Consider the following 16323-nt stretch of genomic DNA (forward strand, 5'->3'; position numbering starts at 1 on the left):
TGCTGTCCTGGTGGGTTGAAGGTGCAGAGTTGCTGAAGACTGCGTGACCCTTTGACATTTGTCAGCTAGAATGTTAAGTGGCTGGGAGTTTGTAACTTCCTGTGGAGCCAGCACTCCTACTCCCAATTTAAAAGACCCTCTTGATCCTGCAAAAGAAAAGTTTCTGACCAATCTCGGAGCCTTTTGTCCTTACTAATTGCTGCGTTCTCCCATTAGGAAAGCTGCAGTCGTTTCTCCCCTCAAATCCCTGGTTAAAAGCCACTTGGGGTCCCACCAATGCAACAGGACGTTCATTTGCCTAAATTCATGAGAATCCCCTCCCCTGCCTGGACAATATTGTTAATGGTGGGAAAAGGATGAGGTGGTGAATAAGGACACACATGTACAGTTTCCTCTGAGTAAGAGGGGTTAAAATTGACCCCAGCCCAGCTGTACAGGTGAAACTACTGGATGTCTAGATTTTGTAGGCTTTCATAACAGTGCAAAATATAAACTAATGTGCTGTAATGGTTAGAAAGACCTGTAAGAACCCTGTCGATAGTCATATAAGCCATTTCTCGAGGATGCTCACACTACTGCAGCACAAAAGTCACATTCAATTATCTCTTTTTTTAAAAACAACAAAAAAAGAGTGCAGAATTCAACAAAATGAAATTAAAAACAAATGACTGGAAAAAAAAAATTCAGTAGGTCAGGCAACATCAGTCAGGAGAAAGAGTGTTAACAGTTTAGGTCAATGACCTTTCATCACAATCTGTTCAAAGCTAACTGTGTCTTTCCAGAAAACTCCGCCTGAACTGCAGAGTACTTTTTTCAAACAATTCATTCTTTCACAGGGTGTGGGCATCACTGGCTAGGCCAGCATTTATTGCCCATCCCTAATTGCCCTTGAGGTGGTGGCGGTGAGTCACCTTCTTGAACTGCTGCAGTCTGTGTGGTGCAGGTACAGTGCTGTTAGGGAGTTCCAAGATTTTGACCTAGTGACAGTGAAGGAATGGTGGTATAGTTCCGAGTCAGGATGGTGTGTGACTTGGAGGGGAAGTGTTCTCATGTGTCTGCTGCCTTTGTTCTCGAAGTGGGGATCATTCACTCAGCACTTCTGGACGGTTGCAAATGTTTTCAGCCTGGTCTTTTGCACTGATGTGCTGGGCTCCCCTATCATAAAGAGAGATAAAGTGATTGTTTTACTTGTCCACCACCATTCATGACAGCATGAGCTTGGATTTGATCCATTGGTTGTGGGATTGCTTAGCTCTGTCCATTGCATGCTGCTTCCCCTGTTTGGTTTGCAAGCATTCCTGTGTTGTATCTTCACCAGGTTGACCTCATTTTTAGGTATGCCTGGTGCTGCTCCTGGCATGCTGTCCTGCACTCTTCATTGAACCAGGGTTGATCCCCAGCTTGATGGTAATAGTAAAGTGGGGGATATGCTGGGCCATGCGGTTACAGATTGTGGCTACATACAATTCTGCTGCTGATGACAGCTCACAGCACTTCATGGATGCCCAGTTTTGAGTTGCTAAATTTGTCTGAAATCTGTCCCAATTAGGACAGTTGTAGTGCCACACATGGTGGAATTTGAACCCATGTCCCTAGAGCATCAGCCTGGACCTCTGGGTTAATGTCCAGTGACATTACCATTTTTATTTCAGGTTTCCAGCATCTGCAGTATTTTGCCATTGTTGAGAAAACAGGAAGAGGCCTACTTGTAATGAAATAACCTTTGTCAACAAGCACAGAAGAGTAATATCCCCAGGGACTGGAAGAAACAAAGAGCCAAAGGGTACAAAAAAAGTTTTGGAAATAGAATGGAAGAAAAACTTGTGAGAGATTAAAAAAAGGTCAACACTAAAGGCTTTTACAAATATGTTAAGAGGGAGAGGGCAGCTACGAGTAATGTGGGCCCATTCATGACGGGTGCAGGTGATATGGTCATTGGAAATCAGGCAATTGCGGGCTCACTAAATACTGTAGCTACTTTGAATCAGACTTCACTGCAGTGGATGGAGATAAAATACCCAAGATGCAAGGAAAAACTAAAAATAAATCATGGGGAGGAACCAACTAGATTCAATACAAGTAAAGGCGTGGGGTAAATCCCCAGGATCCGATGGATCTAGGCTTTTAAAAAGGCTGAGGAAATTGTTGACACATTAGACATGATTTTCCAGAATATTTGATTCAGGGTCAGTCCCCTTGGAAAATTGCCAATGTCACTCCACTATTTAAGAAATGAGAGAGATTAATGAGGAAATTATAGCCGATTAGTCTAATGTCAATTGTGGGGAAGTTATTGGAATCTATTATGGGCAAACATGAGCTACCATGGATTTGTAAAAGGGCAAGATACATATAATATTGAATTTTTTGAGATGGTCCCTAACATGGCAGATTTATGGATGTAATTTATTTGAACTTCCAAAGACATTCAATAATGGCCTCTTATAAGTGGAACCTTATTAAAGTGAGAGCACATCACATCAGAGGCAACCTATTGGCTTGGACAAGAGGAATTTGTTGGGAGGTAGGAGACAAGAGTAGGGATAATGGGTATGTACTCATTGGTAGGGTATGACTAGTGAAGCCTGCAGGGATCCTCAAAGGGTAGTGGAAATCTGACACATTTACCCACAAAAAAACTATTGAGGCTGGGAGCCAATTGAACATTTCAAATCAGAGATAAATAGTTTTGTTAGTTAAGGGTATTCAGGATTACGGAGCCAAGATAAGTGATTAACCATAATTTGATGGTACAGCATGCTCAAGGGGCTGAATGGCCTATTGCTGTTCATGTGTTCCTAATATGGTTTTGGGCTACTGGTTTTAAATTGGCACAAGGGTTTTAAAATTTTATTAGAAAAGTACACAAGATAAAGTTCAGGTCTGGAATCTTAGACTGATGCTCCACTGCAAGAATTTCTCCCTCGACATGTTCGGCAACAGAGAATACTCTCTCCCAGCTCTGCAACATGGCGTGCTACATCCAGCTGTCCCCAGTGCTGCTAGAATCTAGTCTGTGCCTTCAGAGGTTCAATTTCCATTAGGCTCTCCAAGCTGGTCTTCCAACTGCACGATTACAGTTGTGAGTACACTGGTCTGCATTCTCACCCGCCTGAAGCCACACACACCCATCATTTCCAAACATCAGTAGCTCTCCACACCCCAGTGAATTGACTGTAGGATTCTTGTTCACAATTTCATACCTCTCCAGCACCACATCTCAATTTGCAACAGCAATCTCCAACAGCCGTGCACCACCACACATGATCCCATTACTCCCTTGATGTTGGTTATTCTGCTGCCTTCAGTGGCTGCCATTCAGCAACTACACCTCTGGCCATGGAAGTCCTTCCATAGATCTTTCCAACTTCCTCCTGATTTTCATCAAAAAGTTCCACAGATCTTTTTCCACATCCATGCTTTTACCAGCATCCTAACTTTTCAAATGTTCCCCCTTTGGGCACTGAAACGAAAACATTGACTTCAAAGTGCTTCGAGACATCTTTCTATATGAGTGTTGGAGAAATTCCTGTGGTTAATAATTTGTACTAAACTGTACCAGATCCCTTTAGAACACTGGGGGATAAAACAGTATCATGCATGATTTCATAATTCAATTATTAACTGGTTTAAAAATGCATTAGTTCTTTTGTTCAAGCAATGGTGGAGACTTCAAGGATTTACAACCATAAAACACAAGAGTGAACAAAGTCCCATACACCTGTGGTGGACAATCTTTTAAGCAGTATTAAAAACTTGTAATATTTCCATTTTGTTATGAGGCTTGTTTCAACACGAGTGTCAGAAGTGCACCAGAATGCAGGAATATTTACTGAACTGGCTTCCAAACAAAGGTTGATCAACCAATTCTAGATGCAGTTCTAGTTTTTGTAGCAACATACCAATGTATAAATGAAAACGTTATTACACGTCAAGACTTCAGGTACGTGGAGAGACTACAGAAGCCGGAGAATTCCCTTGGAGCAGAGAAGGTTAAAGGGAGATTTAACAAGTGTTTAAATATTTCGATAGCATAGACAGGGAGAAACTGTTTCTATTGGGAAGAGAGTCAATAACCAGGAAACACACATTTTAGATATTTGGCAAAAAGAACCAGGGGGAAGATGGAGAAATTTTACTTATGCAGCAAGTTGTTATAATCAGAAATGTATTGCCCAAAAGAGTGTGGTGGAATCAGATCAATAACAACTTTCAAAAGGGAAAGTTTGAAGAACAATTTGCAGGGGAAAGAGCAGGGCATGGGATTAATGGGATAGTTTTTCCTTCCCAAAGAGTCATTACAAGCATGATGGGCCAAATGGCCTCCTTCTGTGCTGTACGATTCCGCGATTCTAAATAATTGTGGCATAGGCTCATGTGCTGTATCAAAAGAGTAACATGATAGCTTAAAAATTTGCCTTAAGTATTCCACAATAACCCACCCCTTATTAAACCACAGGGATCTTGTGTTTCTGAAACTCACAACTTACCATGTTACATCACAACACATTTTAAGGGCACACAGCGTGTGGTCTTCTCTTCAGTGTTGATTTTTCTCAACCTATACTGGCGAATCTCACGTACCAGTGTATAAAATGCATCCTCCACTCTCTGCATTGCAAAACACAACTCCTTCAATGGTCACTCACATAAAACAGATATATAACATGGAGGTCCTGGAGGAACCAACAGCAATGCTTTGAAATTTCAACAGAAGTCCATGTTAATTTTCTCTCCAAGGTTAAAATAAGTACCTGAAGGATAGAATTACACCATTTGCCCCTTGCCCCCAATCAACAGCAGACAAGGAGTTGTGATTTTAGCCATGCAGAGATTCAAAAGTAAAAGAAAACACCATCACCAAAGGATTATTTGTAGTACTGAATGTGCAAATCAGATGATTTCAGGTCCTCTCTCATGATTCATCACAAAAAAGGAAACAAGATACTTGTCGCAGATATGAATTCAATTATGCAGAGGTTCAAGGAGCAGAGAAAATTGCAGAGGCTAACGAAAAATGATTTGTCCCCATATACAGCAGTACAATGCAGCGATTTCAAATTGTGCACAAAAATCAGTGTCTTTCAAAGAAATTTCAGCACGACTGAAAAATTGCACAAGCCATTGTTTTAAAATTTTTTGTATAGTGGCCTAGAGATGGCATTAAATAGCCAGAGAACTACATTATACAGCTGATGTAAAGCAGTCAACGTAATCAGACCATTGTAAAAAGGAGCTGCAGGAATCCATAATTGTGCAACACATTTTTGGTCATATCCAAAGCACAATTTGTGCACTATACAGGAGCAAAAGTAGCAGATCTCTCTCAATGTATGCTATTAAATGCCATTACAGTGGAACAGTGTTACTTCTTGTTAGAAAGGGAAAAGCACAAAAGACAAACTTTTATCAGGGAAATTCATGCCAAAAGACTGAGCTTTCAGATCAGCCTTTTAATTAACCCTCAAGACAATCAAGAAAGTGCTGTCATACACTTTCCTTCCATTAGTACATTTATCTGATTGGTTATTAAACTGGAAGACTGCTTAGGAGTTGGGAGGTTTGTATAAACAGGACGGTCACAAATCAGTTAATGTCAAATTGCTTAAAATGCCAATTTGAGTCCCAACTATGCATTCAGTCTCACCCAGTGCTTGAGAAATGTTGCATTTAAGTCAACTTAGATGCTTGTTGATCCTTGATATCTCAACACAATTGGATATCGCACAAAAGAAAAAGTGCTGTTCATAATTATTTTTAAACCAGTGACCAAAACCAGTCAACTGTGCATCTAAGACTAATGCTTGGTACAGTCAAAAAAGCTTGCATAACTGCTCTGTTCTGCATTCAGACCAGGAAGAGTAGACCATTCAGCCCCTCAAGCCTGCTGTACCATTCAATCAAATCATGACTGCTCTACCTCAACTCCATTCACCTGCCTTTGTTCCAATGACACTCACCTGTCTCGTTTTTGCTGATGTTTCAATGAAAGGAATTCCATAACTTCGCGCTAGATCCTGTGCAGGTTTTGTGTCTACTGTCCTAATGGGCAAATCACATTTATTTCCCACTAGGACCATTGGGACGTCATCTGAGTCTTTTACCCTTTTTATCTGTTCTCTGCAAAACAGAAAAGTAAAACAATCTTTACTGCTTTTAATTCGCTTCTTCGGAGTAACATTTTGACAAATTTGACATTGGGAAAGCAAAGTTAGTGTTACATTGGGCACATGCTGTTTTTCAGTCAATGTCAGCATTAAGCACTCAGGTCAGGTATAGCATAGCCACAGGCAAAGAAAAGCTGCCAGAACAGCTTGCCATAACCCCCGAACGCAGAAGTCCTGCTGCAAGACTGGTAAGTTTTGATGGCCCAGTCTGGGCTTCTGGTTTCAGAGTGGAAGAAAAGCCCATTTGGTGTTCATCTCTACCAAATTTTAGACAACCTTGTGCTGGCTACTTCTTCCATTAAGAAATGGGCAGAGACTGCCCTAATCATTTCAGTCAGGACCGACAAATCAAGCAGAGAGAAGTATGGGGACTTTCCTCTCATCAGTGAGCTCAATTTGAATTCAGCACGGATAGACCAATGTCCCACTTTACCGTGTCTACCCACCCTCCAATAATATTCATGCCGAACATTATGAAATGGCATTCCATTAAAGAGATAAAAACCACAGAGGTATAAAACACCCAAATCCTCAGTGTGTGGAAACTTTTTATGTTAGACAGCAGAGGTGGCCATTTGTTCATCATGCCTACGTTGGCTTGAAACAGCTATCCAATTAATCCACACCCCTGCAAACATTTCCTTTTCAAGTTCATAAAAGAGTCAGAAACTTTTCAATGGAAAAGACTAATGAGTCTGGAGTTGTGTCAAATTGAGTGGACTAGGTTTTAGAAAGCGGAAGAACAAGACCTTCTTTCTAAAACCCACCTATAATGATGAATATCTTCAAACGATTTAGTGTTATTTATGGCAAAAACACATAGGAAGCCCTCGCCCGTCCTCATGTACTGATCTCTCATTGCACTGTATTCCTCTTGACCTGCTGTGTCGAGAATATCTAAAAGACATGTTTCTCCGTCAATTACTACTTGTTTTCTGTAAGAATCCTGAGAACAAACCAGACGAAATACAAATTAGAACACTGATTGTAACTTCCTCACAAAGCAATAAATACATACAGTACAGAAGCACTCATTAACTTAAGAGGAATCGTAAGGACCTACAATCCAACATCAAGCACATGTCGAGCGTGCTCCGGAACTTTGATATCAGTGAAATAGAGGGTCTAGAGAGGTTGGAGTGGCCAAAAGCCAATAAATACTCCATCTCACACCAGGGTAGCTGAATTGTATCTTAGAGTTTTGAGAGATAAAGAAAGAAACTTGTTAAGCACAGTCAGTTGTTCTCACAACGTAAAAGCAAGTCAATGTGTAACCTCCATATTTGAGAAGAGGTACAAGCGAACAGGAAAAAACCTCAAAAATACAAGAATCCACAAAACAAAATGGTGAGTAGGGATAAAAAAAGCAATCTAATAAGCCAACGTGAATTTAGGAGTGTGTATTGCCTGGCTACTCTTAAAGAGCTAATATCCTGGGTTAACTAGAGAGGGGGCAGTGGCTTCACATGTAAACCTAGCCTTCCAAAAATGTGTGGTAAATTAGTGCACAAGAGAATTGGTTATAAAATTTAAAGTCCATGCACATCAAAGGCAAGGCATGAAGGGGATTAGGGCTGTCAACAGAAGTCCATGTTTTAAATCACATAATCCACTGAGAGGTCACCAGATTTACTGTTAAAATGGCACTCATTTGCACATCGTTGATGAAAGGGGAGTTTCATCTACTGCCCTGGTCAACATTCTCCCTTCAACTAACACCCCAAAACAAACAGATTAACTTCACGTTCAACTTTACCACTATGGATTGAGACCCCCTGCTGTTAGCAGTTTGGCTTTAGGATGTAGTGCCTTCTCAGTGCATAAGCTCATGTCTTTATTTAGAAACTAGCAAAGAATATTTAGTCAAAAGGAGAGTTGGTTTGCAAAAGAGGGAGAATGAGGCAGAAAAGAGATAGAGTTATGTACCTCAAGGGGCCTGTTGTGGGTCATTCTGTTCATGACCAGGAATTAACTTGCATTTATATAGTCCTTAAAATAGGACATCCCAAGACACTTCACAGGAGTATAATCAGAAAAACAACAACACTGACACCAAGCCAGAGGAGGAGATATTTGGACAGGCATCCAGATGATTGGGCAAAGAGGTAGGTTTTAGGAAGAAGTATCTTAAAAGTGGAGGGGTGAGAAGCAGAAAGCTTCAGGAGGGAATTCCCAAGCTTAGGGCCTATGCAAGGCAAGGCCTCCAGTGGTGGGGCAAAGTCAACTGAGGATGAACCAGAGGCCAGAGTTAGAGGAACACAATTTCTCAAAAGGTTGTAGGGCTGGAGGAGGTTACAGAGATAGAAAAGGGACAAGGTCATGAGGGGAACAGAACACTGAAGCATTGGTGGACTGGGAAATAATTTGGTTAGTAAGCACAGGGGTGGGTGGGACTTAGTGCAGATTAGGACATGGGTAGCAGAGATTTGGATGAGCACAAGCTTATGGAAGATGAAAAATAGGAGGCCTGCCAGGTGGTGATAAAAAGATGTAAGAGGACTTCAGTAGATGGGCTAAGGCGGGGTGGAGACGGGTAATATTAGTCTGTGTGGAATTGGGTGATTTTAGTAATGGAGCAAATACACAGCCTCAACTGAGGGTAGCCAAATTTACAGAAGCAAGGGCTCACCATAGACTCAAGGAATGTACCCAAAAACTCAAAGCTTGACAAGGTCTTGTTTGATCAGTGGTAAGAGAACTCCAATATGAACAAATATGGGACTAAACACATTGGAACTGAGAATAGGAGGCACATTTTGTCACTGATTGAGCAGAAGTGGTTAAGAAGTTGAAACTTGGGCAGGATGTTAGCTAACTTATTACTCACTGTGCCCAAAAAGAGTGTAGGGTGGCAACAAACAAGCAAAACAAAAAGGATGTTAGGTTATAATCACCAAAATAGCAGCAATTAACCTCCCAGGAGTAATGTCAAAGCCATACAATACCCTGGTTAGACTTCATTCTAGTACTGCAGCTACCATGGTTGTCACGACTCACTGGGGATAGTGTGCTGTAATATCAAGCCCCACTGTCCTCCGAGCCATGACAAATGTGAAAAAGTTTGATCAAACCACCGGATTTCCCCAATTCTACCAAACTGTTTAATTTAGGTTAACAGAATACGAGCACCAGGTTTGTAAGCTTAATAAGTAAATAACTGTTCATTGAACAAACTGTCTTTAACCAGTGGCAAAAGAAAGAAATATGAACTGCTAATTTCTAACTCTATAACCTAAACCCTGCCCCTTCTTAAATCCCTATACACACACATACAAGACACAAGAACATGGATTTTAAAGGGTAGGATAAAACAGTTCAATAGCACCAATTCCGGAGTACAGGATTCGATGGGTTGATTTTGGTCAATGTTTCCCAAATTCCTTTTGGTTCTTGTTGACGACGAGGTGGTCTTCCAGCACTTTCAGTATTTAGTTCACTGGTTAAGCACTTGCCTTTCAATGTCTCTAACGGTGATTTTCCCCATTGCCTTTTGACAGGGGTTTTCAGAGAGAGAGCAGGTTAACATAGAAACATAGAAAATAGGAGTAGGCCATTCAGCCCTTCGAGCCTGTTCCACCATTCATTATCATGGCTGATCATCCAACTCAATAGCCTGCTCCTGCTTTCTCCCCATATCATTTGATCCCTTTTGCCCCAAGAGCTATATCTAACTCCTTCTTGAAAACATACAATGTTTTGGCCTCAACTACTTCGTGGTAGCGAATTCCACAGGCTCACCACTCTCTGGGTGAAGAAATTTCTCCTCATTTCAGTCCTAAATGGTCTACCCCGTATCCTCAGGTTCTGGACTCCTCCACCATCGGGAACATCCTTCCTGCATCTACTAGAATTTTATAGATTTCTATGAGCTCCCCCATCATTCTTCTGAACTCCAGCGAATATAATGCTAACCGACTCAATCTCTCCTCATATGTCAGTCCCACCATCCCAGGAATCAGTCTGGTAAACCTTCGCTGCATTCCCTCTATAGCAAGAACATCCTTCCTCAGATAAGGAGACCAAAACTGCACACAATATTCCAGGTGTGGTCTTACCAAGGCCCTGTATAACTGCAGCAAGACATCCCTGCTCCTGTACTCTACTCCTCTCGCTATGAAGGCCAACATACCATTTGCCTTCTTCACCACCTGCTGCACCTGCATGCTTACCTTCAGTGACTGGTGTACGAGGACACCCAGATCTTGTTGCACATTCCCCCCTCTCAATTTATAGTCATTCAGATAATAATCTGCCTTCCTGTTTTTGCACCAAAATGGATAACTTCACATTTATCCACATTATACTGCATCTGCCATGCAATTGCCATAGAGAGATGAGAAAAAAAACAGCTATTATTGTGGAATCTTCCACACACAGGAGAAAGAGGTTTTAGGTCTTGTTCCTTTCAGGCTAGGAGCTATTCAGCTGTATTGCTTCTCATTCAAAACCTGGTCATCTGGTCAGGAGCCAATTAAAATATTGTTGCCAGGCTGCTTCCTTGGTCCAGGACTCTTTTCTGGCACCTTCCTGTCTTTCATGGCACACACTGTTCCAGGACTGCAACAATGTATATATCTCTCATCCCGTTCCACTGGGCATGTCTTTCAACCTGCAGCCATTGTAATTCCAATCCACAGTCCAACAGAAGGTAAAAAAAATGTTCTTTGCTAGGTCCTAGGAGATTGATGAAGTCTATTCCTGGTGACTGAGACACAAGTGGCACTGCCAGCAGAATCCAGTCAGAGCCCACGTTCAAAAAGGAAAATCAACATGTGACATTACAGGGAAGCAGGTAGATAACTGGTTGATATTTTCTCATTATCTTACCTAAGGAATTTTAATCTGATTAAATGTGAGAATGTGAAATATTATAAACACAAGCAAGACTAGAGGCTTTAATTAAAAAAATTAGTAATTAGTAACATTAGATGTGCTACAGCTGCGGTATGCGGAGGCTGGTGGACGCTAATGAGGTCCACAGCAACGTGTGTGGCTCGAGGAACTTCAGCTCAGAGTTAACGAGCTGGAGGCCAAGTTACTGACACTGATGCATAAGGGAGGGGGAAAGTTACCTGAACACTTTGTTCCAGGAGGCAGTCACATCCCTTAGGCTAGGATCTTCTGATCTGGTCCATGGTCAGAGACAATGTGACTGCAAGTGAGGGAGGTATGAGGAGTGAGAAGCTAGAAGTGGAGGAGCCTCAGCCTTTGCAATTGCCCAGCAGGTTAGAGGTTCTTGCAGCTTACATGGATGAAAGCAGAGGCTGCAGGGTGGATGAGCGAACTGATAATGGCACCATGGTACAGGAAGCCATTCAAGTTGGGGAAGTAAATAGGAATGTAGTGGTATTAGAGGACAGTATAGTCAGGGGATAAACAGTCCTCTATAGCAGAGAGCACAAGTCCAGAAGGCTGTATTGCCTATCCGGCACCAAGGTTCCAGACATCTGCTCAGGCTGGAGAGGAACTTGAAGTGTGAGGGGAGGATCCAGATGTCATTGTCCACACTGGTACTAACAATACAAACAGGACCAGGAAAGAGGTGCTGCTTAGAGAACATGGGCAGCTAGGGGCCAAATTAAAAAGCAAAATCTTAAAGGTAATAATCTCTGGTTAATACCTGAGCCACAAGCAATTTGGCATAGGGTAAAATAAGATTAGAGTTGAATGTGTGGCTCAAAGATTGATGAGAGAGCAATGAGTTTGGATTCATGAGGCAGTGGCAGCAGTATTGGGGTGGGAGCTGTACTGTTGGGACAGTCTTCACCTGAACTGTGCTGGGACCAGTGATCTGGCGTGTCGTATAACTAGGATGGTAGAGTGGGCTTTAAACTAAATAAATAGTGGGGGCGAGGGATCAAATGAAGGAAGATAAATTTAAGGGAAAGGACAAGGCAAGAGAGCAAGGTAGCAATCAAAGTCATGATAATCAGAGCATGCCCAGAAGGGACAATGGAGGAACTTAACAGTGCACCAGCAGATAAGGCCAGAGGTTGCAAAAATGGTTAGTATGCAGGTACAGCAAGTGATTAGGAAGGCAAATGGAATGTTGGCATTTATTGCAAGGGGAATGGAATATAAAAGTAGGGGTATTTTGCTACAATTGTACAAGGTGTTGGTGAGACCATATTTGGAGCACTGGGTATATTTATGGTCTTATTTAAGGAAGGATATAAATGCACCAGAAGTAGTTCAGAGGAGGTTCACTCGACTGGTACCTGAGATTGATGGGGTGGGGGGGGGTTACCTTATGAGTAAAGGTTGGACAGGTTGGGCCTATTTCCATTAGTGTTTAGAAGACTGAGGGGGTCTCATTGAAACATACAAGATCCTGAGGGTACTTGACAGGGTGGATGCTGAAAGGATGTTTCCCCTTGTGGGAGAGACTAGAGCTAGGGCACACAGTTTAAAGATAAAGGGTGTCCCATTTAAGATGGAGATGAGGAGAATCCAAGGGTTGTTAGTCTGTGGAATTCTCTTCCCCCAACAGCAGTGGAGGCTGGATCATTGAACAGTTTTTTTAAGGCTGAGTAATAGATTCTTTATTGACAAAGAAGTCAAGAGGATAGACAAGAAAGTAGGGCCAAGGCGACAATCAAATTAGCCATGATTTTAATCAAATGGTGGAGCAGGTTCAAGAGGCTGAATAGCCTACTCCAGCTCCCAATTCATGTGTTCATTTATATGTAACTTGATAAATTATGGAACTTCGGTCTCAGAGAGAAATAACTTACAGAAGGTATACAAGATACTTAAATGGGATGAGAGAAAAACAAATAAAACATCACATTCAGCTATGCCAGAACAATAAGACAAGACAGCGCGAGAGGTTCAGGATTGAGGGGGAGGAATTTAGGATTGACATCAGGAAATATTTTTGTACATAAAGAATGATCAGTGTCTGGATTATGTCACCAGTTTGGGTACTTGAGACCAGGACAATGGACTCATTCAAGAAACCACTGGATACTGCAATGTGAAGACAGTAGGGTTAGTATACTGGAAGGAGGAGATTGAATTGGGTAAAAAGACCTTAGTCATTCAAACCAATCTTGCTTGCAGGACTTAAACTACTCAAAATGCATTCTCCAGAATAAAGCAATATAAAATACTATAATTTTCCATAGCAATAGGCATTATGTTATAATAGTGCAAGCAAAATGCACTTGCATTTATATAGTGTTTTTCACTACCAAGGATATCCCAAAGCACTTTCCAATCAATGAAGTACTTTTGTAGTGCAGTTACTGTTGTAATGTAGGAAACATGGCAGCCAATGTGCACACAGCAAACTGCCACAAACAATGTGATAATGACTGGGTAATCTTTTTTTTGAGAGATGTCCATCAAGGGATAATACTGATCAAGACACCAGAGATACCCCCCTGCTCTTCTTCAAAAAACAACTGTCATAGGGTGTTTTATGCCCAGCTGAGTCTGCAGACTGGGCCTCAGTTTAACATTTCATCTGAAAGGCAGCACCTCCAACAGTGCAGCATTCCCTCAGCACGTTTAACTTTGCATGTGCGGAGGACCAGGACTTCCAGTTTTATAGTTCTAGTGACAGTGAACGCTGACAGTCTCACCATCATTACAACTGCAAAATCTGGGCCAATATCTTAATGTTACAGTAACAGAGTTCTTTCACTAGAGGGCCTCAATGGTAAAGTGGAACAACCCTGTCTGTGAAGTGACTGCAAAGCTGCTCGTTATTCCTGTCTATCAAAATACTCAGACACAAATTTATCTCCTTTAGGGTAGTGGAATTTTCATAGCTGAAAGCCCAGATGTGCAGAAAGTAAATGCAAGAGGAGGCAGCGTGAATTGGAGCTGCGTAAATGTCTAGAGGTTCACCCATGTTACCCAAGAAATAACTAAGGACCCATCAAAAGAAAATAGCTAAAATAGTGAAAATAACCTAAAAAGAGAACAAGTTTACATAAGACTGCATTTCACAGAGTTACTACTTATTCTCTGAAGACTCATATGGACTCAAAACGTTAATTGTTTCTTTCTCCACAGATGCTGCCTGACCTGCTGAGTTTTCCCACCGTTTTCTGTTTTTATTCTACTTATTCCAAATTTCCTTCCACGTACTGAAAACTGTATTTACTGTAAAAGTTCAGTCCCATACAAAATGAGTCAAAGTCTTTGAAATGTTAATCAATAGCAGGGGCAGCCAACCTTTCAAAGTTCAAGAACATGGGCAAAACAAAAGCTGTACATCAATAAATCCACAAGGCCAGTAGAATGGAATGTTAACTGGGAATTTCACTCACAGCAAGTGTTATCAGGCCAGGAAATTTGAAACCCAGTCCACACTTTGCTTCAGATCATTTCTTTCAATTAAAATCTAGATTCTCCCTCTGTGAGGGAGTGCTGCACTGTTGAAGGTGCCTATCTTTAGGTCCGACTTTACTGTAGTTTGGTGCTTTTGGGAGAGATCCTTGTTTAATCTTGTGTTTAACAAAAATTAAAAGTGAATTTAAAATCAAAGTGAGGCCCTGTCTGCCCCCTGAAGTGGTCATAAAACATCTCATAATACTATCTCCAAGTGCAGCAGGGGAATTCTCCTCAGTGTTCTGGACCACATTTTCTTTTAGTGGGATGTTGAAGGACTAATGACCTGGTTATTCATTGCATTGCTCTTTGTGGAATCTTGCCATGCACAAACTGGCATTTCTCTATCACAACAACAGAGTCCGTTTCATTGGTTGTACTTTGGAATGCCATGAAAGTCACTATATAAATGCAACATCTTTGTTTGTTCATACTGGTACTCATTTCTTTTCAATTACTGTTAACAACTGTGTTGTGAACATGAGCCATCCATCCACTGGAGCAGTGTTGGAAATTTGTGCTGAAGGTTTGTCGGTGGTCGCACTGTTTTTTTTTGCCATGCTCTCCACTGACCTGGTTTAAGAAGCCAACTGGGCTGGACAGCCTCCCACCCCTCACTTACTGAATAGGCAAGGCTAAAATGAATGAACATCACAATTCATTCCAAGGTGTACATGTTACTCCAGACCAGAATGGATGGTAGGTTCCCCATTTTCTTGGGGCTGATCAAGTCCTATGGTATTCTCTCACTGGTGTCCAGTGTGCAGAATAGGTCCTGAACGAACTGCATGAGCCTCTCACCTCTCTTCTGATTAAGAAAGTAACCAGGTTCTTCTGTGCAAGTTTCCATTTTACATCAGTGAAAAATCTGCCCCGCAAATACGTTATACATTACAACTAAATCCTCACCCACCAGCAATGAAGCTGAATGATTTCACTCGACTGTTGTATTTTCTGAACTAGCCTGGACATCTCAAATCATCTGTATCCCTTTCTGCAACAAATCAATCTTGACACGGTCTATTCAATGTTTCTCGTTCCGTATACCTCCCTGCAGGGCTATGACGTGATCTAGATGCTTCCATTCTGGAAACCAACACCGGTTTCTTTCTTCTGTACAAACAACATTGCTTATCCATAACAAAAACAGAATTACCTGGAAAAACTCAGGTCTGGCAGCATCGGCGGAGAAGAAAAGAGTTGACGTTTCAAGTCCTCATGACCCTTCAACAGAACTGAGTAATATTAGGAGAGGGGTGAAATATAAAAGATTGCTTATCCATGCCATTTTGTTATTCTTGAGTCTTTGTGCCCTGAATATTCCCCCTCAACCAACTCATCTCTGCTGTTGGACTCTTTTGCTAGTCAATTTTTCTTATGGACATACCTGTGCTGCTTTTTGGAAGATGAAGCAGTATAGATAGCTTAGTAAAAATGAAGGCGAGTGTTTAATAATATGGGAATAACCATCACTTCATACGCTCAATGCTCCATTTCAACACAAAGTCAATGTGCAGAGTTCAACAAATATCTCCCAACAGGGAACAAGAAAACTTACTTCTATCGTGGGATCATACTCATCTACGAAATGGTTCTGAATAAGCTGGATTGTCAAAGCGCTTTTGCCTACACCACCAGCTCCGACCACCACTAGTTTGTACTCTGTCATCTTTCTTGCTTAGGGACAGACCTGTTTAAGGAAAAGGGCACATTATTAGCAACATAGGAATAGCAGCAGATATAGCCATACTGTGATACTGTTACTGGACTTGCAATCCAGCAAATATATGAGCTCAAATCCCAAAATTGAATTCAG

General features: G+C 41.5%; 1 protein-coding gene across 7 annotated transcripts in view; it reads right to left on the reverse strand.

The window, feature by feature from the left end:
- Nucleotides 1-16323, reverse strand: part of LOC144687463 (GTPase KRas) — a 63935-nt gene that overhangs the window by 1217 nt on the left and 46395 nt on the right. For 4 of the 7 annotated variants that reach the window (XM_078553650.1, XM_078553648.1, XM_078553646.1 and 1 more), the window contains 4 exons: nucleotides 16066-16197; nucleotides 6935-7113; nucleotides 5961-6120; nucleotides 4491-4611 (listed from right to left, as the gene is read on the reverse strand). In XM_078553650.1, coding sequence (XP_078409776.1) covers nucleotides 4495-4611; nucleotides 5961-6120; nucleotides 6935-7113; nucleotides 16066-16176 — 567 coding nt within the window. In that variant the 5' untranslated portion in view covers nucleotides 16177-16197 and the 3' untranslated portion in view covers nucleotides 4491-4494. Of the gene's footprint in view, nucleotides 1-530; nucleotides 532-4490; nucleotides 4612-5960; nucleotides 6121-6934; nucleotides 7114-16065; nucleotides 16198-16323 lie in introns of all 7 variants that reach the window. The other 3 variants (XM_078553647.1, XM_078553651.1, XM_078553652.1) reach the window with 2 other exon arrangements.

Source organism: Cetorhinus maximus, chromosome 12 (assembly GCF_964194155.1).
Source record: "Cetorhinus maximus chromosome 12, sCetMax3.hap1.1, whole genome shotgun sequence".
Taxonomy (NCBI): domain Eukaryota; kingdom Metazoa; phylum Chordata; class Chondrichthyes; order Lamniformes; family Cetorhinidae; genus Cetorhinus; species Cetorhinus maximus.